The following is a 7,941-nucleotide window of genomic DNA, read 5'->3' as shown; positions in this document are numbered from 1 at the left end:
TATATTAAAAGTATGAAGTTTTAATTGTTATTACTTTAAAGAGCTTGTATTTGATAATTTTTAGCATTCGACTATCTAGATATCGCCTAATTAATAAAATAAATATTTCAAACGTGATTTGAATTTCGTTAGAATTTTAAATATCCTTGCTATAATTGAATCTATATTAAACATTATGTAACGTTTATCATATATTTAGTAGAAGTACGAATTTGTAGAAATTTAAATTTTTTGTATGATTGTTCCCTGTTTTATCTTCGTCGGGATGGAAGAAAAATTATAGTGATTTCGCGCTTATTTTCGCTGTGCTTGCCGAATTTTACCGAATTTTCACGAAGTGCAACAATAGAATATGAGATGCTTGGTACGAATACAATCGAACGGAATTGAAAAGATTAGTGTTCCTGATTAGTTATTATTTAACACAGAAAGTAATTTTTATATTCATAAGGCATTCTGTCTTATAAAACCTACTTAAACAATTATTTCACTTTTCGATTTGTATGGTATGAATACGTACATATCTTTTAGAACATATACCATATACTCTATGGCATATACATATATTATTCTGTTTGTGTGTCAATATGTGGTCAATCTTAGAGAAATTGATGAATCGACTTTATAATATTGTGAAATAATTTTGTGTAAATTTTGATATTGTTCTTGAATATAGTTTCCTCATTTTAGAGGAAAAAGTAAAACTAAAACCTTTATTTTTCGGAGTCATACGTCCTCGTCTTAAAATACATGAACTGTTATTAATGATTTCTCATTAACTATGCGGACTAATATAATACTAATAACTATTCAAGATTTCGTACAAGGATTCTCCGTACACTAAATTAATTTTGTTCTTAATTTGAAAGTAACCTTGAATTTTGAGGTTTACTTAAGAAAAACGTCACTACATGGCGGCGAACTTTTTTCTCAGCGATATAAGAAAAGTAACAACACGATGTAAACAGTGTGTAGAGATAGACTAAAAAGTCGACTGGAAAAGTACTACAAACATATATATTTTCTGATTTGATTTCTTTAAAATAAATAATTTATATCATTTATTATTGAGCGGATCTTGCGTAAAAAACATCTTACTATGTGTATGACTTAAATTTATTCATTGAAGTAAGACGTGAGCCGCGTGCGCGACGCGTGCCAATTTTCCTCCTTATAGTCTAGCTTATTAACTAACATCAGCACGTGATGATAACGTGGTGATAACGCCTTTTTTCCTTGGCTACTTAGCGAAGCAATATTTCAGTAGAGAATTCTGGATGCTCTGTAGTAACCGGTCTATTTTAAATTATATTTTACTAAAGAAAGATTATAAATTAGGCAATATGAATCGTTGATTAACCAAATGACCGTTCCTATATTCTTTTATAAAAAATAAATAGAACACGAAATTGTTTGCTCATATTGCTAAAGTTGAAATTATTATTTAAACTAGTATCAAACTGAAGTGCCGATGCAACAGTAAATTGCACTCAAATGTATAAAGATATAAATATAGCACAAACATACAAAAACTGTTGGTACATTTAGCGTTAATTGATGTAATATCTAATTACAACGTCGTTACAAATGATCAAGCAAATTCGAGAATTTAATTTCACAATTAATTACGCGAGAATGCCAATAATTTAAATTTAAACCGCATTTAAGTTTAAATGTATGTGGTAAAGTTTCGTAGTCAATTAATTATTTACGTGAGAAAACACGTATAGGTACTGATTCCCGTACTCGGTAAATGGCGATTTTCCGAAAAGTTTGCTTCAATTTGTACCGTCACAGAACCGGGAGATAAAAAATTGACATTGAGTCAACAAAGTGAATGATTTAATTAACGAATATTTCTCTTTCCATTATTCAGGTGTACATTCATAATGACACAGTAATAATGCTTCTAGAGTTGTAGACTTTTACGTGTATGAATTCCCATTTATAAATCAAAATCATAATAATAATATAATAAATATTTCTTTTATTTGATTAGGCGAAGAATGGAAACTGCATGCACACAGAGAGAGACAGAGAGAGAGAGAGAGAGAGAGAGAGAGAGAGAGAGAGAGCAGAATACATACAGTTCAAAGTTTCCAATAATAATCTTGAACAACTAATTACGCGGAAAGAAAGAATCGGTCTCGTTTATCTCGAGGAAACGAAAAGTGCATGTATCTTCGACAAAGCTGACCTCAAATATTTACGATTATACGTCACAATAAAACAATTCATTTAGTATTCGTAATCTGCACAAAAGATACGAGCGATAATAGTGTATCGTAATTAGACAATAGATATATACCTATAGCTGTACACGCATTTATTTTCAAGATCAAAATGCTTCTTAATTTAATTTATTTATACATACCATGATTTTCATACATATCTACGGTCGTGGTTATGCAATTACGCATTTAATCGCTATTGAATTCGACTTTGATCGGTGAAAAAGTCCTCACAAAGCACATAGTAGATCGACATATCGTTTGGCGCGTTGTATTAGATAATAGAACAATATTATCGTTCTGGCTACCGGCTTCTTGTATATGTACGTGAATCTAAAAGAAAAGTAGTTTTCGAGTTTTCGATTTTGTCTCGGCTGATAGTCCCAAATATCCTTTGCTCGTACGATCACGAAAACGTGGCGAAAACGAAACAACGAATGATTGAAAATTGAACTGATCCATATATACAGAGAAATTATTTGTTCTTAAATTTTTAGTCATGACCATTTTGTGAATGATTCAATGGTTTTGCAGGATTCGATAAATTCGGATAACGTTATGAATCTGTATCTTGTCGCGTACTTACATGTTGACAGTGAGACGTTGGGCCACGCCGGTAACGCGTACAACTGGTAGGCGACACGCTGACAGCGTTACGTACTATCCAATTAGCGTGTTTCGCGACGTTAAAAGAGATAACGGTAGATAACCTTGATCGTCTGTCAGGACACGCGACGACGCGGTAAGTGTCATTTGAGAAAAAGAGGGAGTAATGAGACAAGAAGAAAACGAAGAAAGAGAGCGAAAAAGAGGACGGTATTATGTTTATGTTGTGATGGCGGGGGTTGAGGACGATTGGTAGTGGTACTGCCGGCGATGATAGATTGGTGGTGTGCACAAGGAACAACCGATGGGTGGCCAAAAGGTCGCGGCCCTGTCATTGATACGGTCGCGGAGAGAGTGCACTTTGGACCAATTCCTCGCGTCGGCTAATTCGAATAAACTCTGGGGAACGCGACGATATTACTTCAGTGCTACTTCGGCTACGCACCGTGGCATACTGCTCACACTGATCGATCTCGGCCATTCTTTTCTTTCCATCCATCAAGGAAGAATTCTATCTTCCTCTCTTTCATTTTAACTTTTACTCCTTAACTATTCTTTTTAATCGAATCGATCACAGTGTTTTCTATCGCTTCTTCTATCATTTTCTCTCTCTCTCTCTCTCTCTCTCTCTTCTAAGTTTTTTGCGCTTGAACGATCATCGGCGCCGAGACGAAGAGAGCGAACCGAATCGTAGATCTCATCACGGTCGGATAATCAGGGTTCACGTTCGAAACTAGAGAACGCTCGATTTGCATCGTTTCGAACCAAGGCGAAAAGAGAAGAGAAGGCGAGAGCGTACGAGATCAAACGAGACCGAACGAGACCGAACGAGAGTAACGAGACGAAACGAGACTGTCTTGCATTCGCAAGGAAAGATACGAGAAACGTACGGCGAGAGGTGTCATCTCGCGCGGCACACGACGACGAGCAGAGACTACTTAAAGTCGAAGAATCGAGTGACTAAGTCGGCGCGCGTTTCGACTTCGCTTTCGCATGTACACGTGATCGCACGTGACACGTGATCGCACTCTCGGTACATTAAAGCATAAACGTTGTCGAGAGCCGGTGGCCGCGCGTATAGAAACACGAACCGAAGAGAAAGAGAAGAGAGGCTCTTGTGTGCGGAGTTGCGCGGCGCTCGTTATCCGTTCGCGGTGTCTTTTAATTTGTCTCTACGGGACGGGCACAGTTAATCACAGCTGATCAAAGAAACGTCAAAATGCCCACAGAACCGGGTAGCTTCACCTCCACCGGGAGCATGATCGTCGTGAGCAACAGGTTGCCATTCGTGCTCAAGAGAAACGAGACAACTGGGAAGCTGGAACGCAAGGCCAGGTTAGTATACCGAGGTAGCTGCCTCTTCTTTTCTCTCAATTCGTTGCGTCTTTCTTGTTTTGCTTTCCACTTCTCGCTTTTGTGCTTTGTGCTTCATATTTACCTTCTGATTCTCTTTTTTCATCCTCATTTACTGTTGTGTCCACAAGAACGCGCTTCACGAGTGCACGACGATTGCACGCGTGGGTGCACGACTCTCGCGGTCATTGTAACCGCGACCCGAACGCGGACGGAGCGTGATATTACCTCATCATTTATTATGCTCATCTACCAATATCCCGTTTTAATATCTATTTTTTCCTTTTATTGTTTTCGCTTTTATTCTCCTTGTCTTTTCGCATGGATACTATACATACATATATATTCGGTAGAATCAGAAAATGCCACATGTGTGAAAAGTATTTAAAGGTAATATCCAAACGCAACGTAAGCACAATGAACAGTATTAGCCTTAGCTACTAAGCTCTTTCATTGTGATGTTTCAAACCGTACAATTGTGTGGAATATTTTCAGATGTATTGCTTTCTGATTTTAATCTGCATAATTACTTAGGAAATGACACAATAAAGGACGCGTATCTCCAGCCGTGTATTAAATCGTTGGTTAACGGATGAATTCCATACGTTTATGTTAATGTAATCAAATTATTTTTATGAATGCAGGCATTGTAGTTTTCAGATGTTTCATTCGGTAGAACGCCATTTCGTCCGAATACGTATCGTAACTGAAGCCTAAAAGGTTTGCAGGATTAATGAAGTTTGTGGTATTTTTACAAATAAACATTCTATCGTGCGTTCGTTTATTTTGCTGCGTAACGAATCGGAACTGATATGTAGAAGTATCGATTGGAACGTGAACGTTAAGGCAAATGAAGGGAATGAATTGTGTCTCGTTTCGTATTATCCTTTAATTATCTAATTTAATCTTTCTCATCATTCCCTTTTATTATTAATATATTAATAATTGTTATCGACTATACTGGATAATAAATATTTTGAAGGCGATAGGTACTAACGTTTTCATATCGAATTGCTTCGGTGTATTGATTATTCCATTTGTATCGTTTCGCGACTATATGTATAACCAGTTACCTAATCCTTTATTACCATATTGCTGATTGAAGTTTCTGTTCAAGTCGTTGTTATGCCAATGCTACTGTTAACGCGGTAATTGAACGCAATCGATAGATGTAGTTGTTCAATAAATATTGTGAACGATGATTTTTGCTCAAACGGTAAACATTCGTTTAAAGCTCGTGCGCATTTTCTAAAAGATTTGCAGCGAGATGTAGCCTTCAAGCGTGAATCGACTTGATGTATTTTATTCTTTTTTATTACGCATGGACGTTGTTTGAATAAAAAGTATCGTTGAGTGTCACTTAGTTGCATTGACGTTGCGCTTGGTATGTTTATTTATGGTCCGCGAAAAAATAGTATGCGATTACACATCGCGCGTGGTGTTCTACGTCGAAAGTACATCGCAGTATGAACTCCGGGCTTCTATGTAGGGTGAGGGGACTGACGAAATTTTACGTAAGAACATAGTCCATGTTATACAAGCGATCCATTTTACCCTCTGGATCATCCACGCTCTCGTCGAGCCACTTTATGCACAACTGTTCTGTGCTCCGTTTGCTCCAGTTTTCTTAATTAGCAACATTCATATTACCAAAAACTAATTTTTCAGAACAGCGCAAGAAGTAACGAGACTATGCACTTTGAATATTTAAAGTGACGAAAAAGGATACATCGTCTTTAAATGATACTCGATCAGATAGTTAAGCTATCGTAAATTCCTTCTTGAGAATGAATGCAAAATGTCATAAAGGTATTATTGCCTGATTTTTTAAAAAATAGCGAAAAACATTGACCACTTTAATCTTCGATAAACGATTGTTTCTATATAAGTGAGCCTCGAATTGTCGTTTTATGTGTTTATCAATAGAGTAACTGTTAAACTCCAGGTTTGATATCGAATGCAACGATTTTTAAGTTGAAAGTCCAGGACTTTATTTAGCTGGTATAGCTCAGCACTCCAGCACGTACTCCGAAAATCTGCTCGCTTGAACAATTTTGGTTTTCTTCAATACTAGTAGGTATGAATAATTGAGATCCCATGCCCAAACCAGGGTAAGAACAGGAATACTAGGGATAGTGGGTATGGCCGGAGGTGAATAAAAACTTTCTTGCCAAGAAAGATTTGGGGTGTTTGTCGAATTGAGTATATCAATACGATAAGTTAACTTGTCATTCAACATAACTGTTTCATGATAACGCGATAGCTTTCATGATTTACGATTCTAAATGTTGTAAATCATAGTTTTTTAGTTTGTTAACAAACTATGCGCCTGTTTGTTGGTTGAGAACTGACTAGAACCGATTCGTTTCGTGACTCGGCTGTTCACTGGGCGTCATTCAATGTGTATTTGGTTACGTTAACTAACGATTATGCTACCTTGTCAGGTAATTTGTGTAAATCACTGTATTCTTCATTAGAACAATTTGGCAATAAGTATTTATATGTATAGAGTTAATCCGAATTGTATTCGTACATATTTAAAAACAGAGTAGTACCTCTTTTAATTAAAAATGATCAAACAACATAATTTTCTTTGAGACGGCTTATTATTAGTTTTACTGGATAAACTATTGGTCGGAATTGTTTTAAGACGCTTACGAATATAACTGGAAGTAACTGTACATATTACGTAATGGCGAATCGTCATTAGTTGAAGTTATTAAATTGAATTGCGACAAAGATAAGAAGTGGTCCGTATTCCGTTCCTATCGTCTCTCTCCCTTATTTTCCTTCTGGGAGAAATAAGTTCTTTTTTAGGCGATGTTTAATCTTATCGCGTGCATAAAATATAAACTGTTGCAAAAATAGGAATACTGGAGATTCCGCGCGGCGTCTCTTCCTTTCTCCCCACTCGCCCCTTTTCTTCTATATTCTATATCGATCAGTCGTATATGTTTTATATACAAACGCGAGTCGATTGCCAAGAAACAAGATTAACGTTTGTGAGCTCTTGTAAATAGACATTAAAGATAATCGGCTATCGAAAGTACCCAAGAAACTGGAGTATACATTCCTTTTTTCGTACAGTTCATGCGTAAATAAATTGAAGTAAACAGGACGAAGTCGAAATGAAGGCAGCGTGATAAAAACAAGTTTACAAACGATAACACAATTGTTTGAGAGAAACATACAAATTTAGTGGAACGTTTTCGAACCGAGCATATTTATTCGCTGAATAGCGGAAATTATGCTCGTTACTCGTTATTCTTCTCTTACATGTGTCCACTTTTTGTCTCGCAGTTACATAATCGCTCTGATAACGATGTTATCGTTCAGGTATATCTGATTCTTTGTCGGTGCATCTGACATTTGTTAATTCCATTTACTCCTCGATGAGATTGTACTATGTATAGGTAAAACTAGTACTCTAGTACTGAAGTATTGTCAGATAACTGTCGCTGCGAATGCGTGCACTCATTCACAAGGTATTCCGTCTTTCATCGCGAAAGCCACGTGCTTCCCGCGTGTCTCTTCTACGCGGGTTACGTATGCGGTGTAATATATTATCGCGATTGTCGCAGTTGTTATATACTTCCATTAGCTCGCATGAACGAGGTACACACAGTGAAACACGATGGAAAAACACAACCTCCGTCACCGCTATCATTGCCGTTTGAAATCTGAGACGCAGCGCAGGCATTTTCCAAACATTCTGCGTTTTGTTCGCTACCGTTTTGGCTTTCGCAGAAAT

At 36.9% G+C, this 7,941-nt stretch overlaps 1 protein-coding gene and 1 long non-coding RNA gene across 6 annotated transcripts in view; one reads left to right on the top strand and one right to left on the bottom strand.

Moving 5' to 3' along the window:
- Positions 1 to 2,907, bottom strand: part of LOC113465051 (uncharacterized) — a 4,205-nt gene extending 1,298 nt beyond the window's left edge. Inside the window, exons 1-2 of one of the 2 annotated variants that reach the window (XR_003389887.1) lie at positions 2,818 to 2,907; positions 2,088 to 2,564 (exon numbers count right to left, since the gene is read on the bottom strand). This is a non-coding gene — a long non-coding RNA (uncharacterized LOC113465051). Of the gene's footprint in view, positions 1 to 395; positions 2,565 to 2,817 lie in introns of those variants that run through there. The other variant, XR_003389886.1, reaches the window with a different exon arrangement.
- The window catches only part of Tps1 (Trehalose-6-phosphate synthase 1), a 28,216-nt gene that overhangs the window by 1,076 nt on the left and 19,199 nt on the right, over positions 1 to 7,941 (top strand). For 2 of the 4 annotated variants that reach the window (XM_018034199.2, XM_026818359.1), the window contains exon 1: positions 3,147 to 4,172. In XM_018034199.2, the coding sequence (XP_017889688.1) occupies positions 4,057 to 4,172 (116 nt within the window). In that variant the 5' untranslated portion in view covers positions 3,147 to 4,056. Of the gene's footprint in view, positions 1 to 2,827; positions 2,974 to 3,146; positions 4,173 to 7,941 lie in introns of those variants that run through there. The other 2 variants (XM_026818361.1, XM_026818360.1) reach the window with 2 other exon arrangements.

The sequence above is a fragment of the Ceratina calcarata genome, unplaced genomic scaffold (genome assembly GCF_001652005.2).
Source record: "Ceratina calcarata isolate Rehan_Ccalc_2016 unplaced genomic scaffold, ASM165200v1 scaffold78.2, whole genome shotgun sequence".
NCBI classification, from domain to species: domain Eukaryota; kingdom Metazoa; phylum Arthropoda; class Insecta; order Hymenoptera; family Apidae; genus Ceratina; species Ceratina calcarata.
Note: the sequence above shows the minus strand (reverse complement) of the source record. Positions and strands in the feature narration are given on the sequence as shown.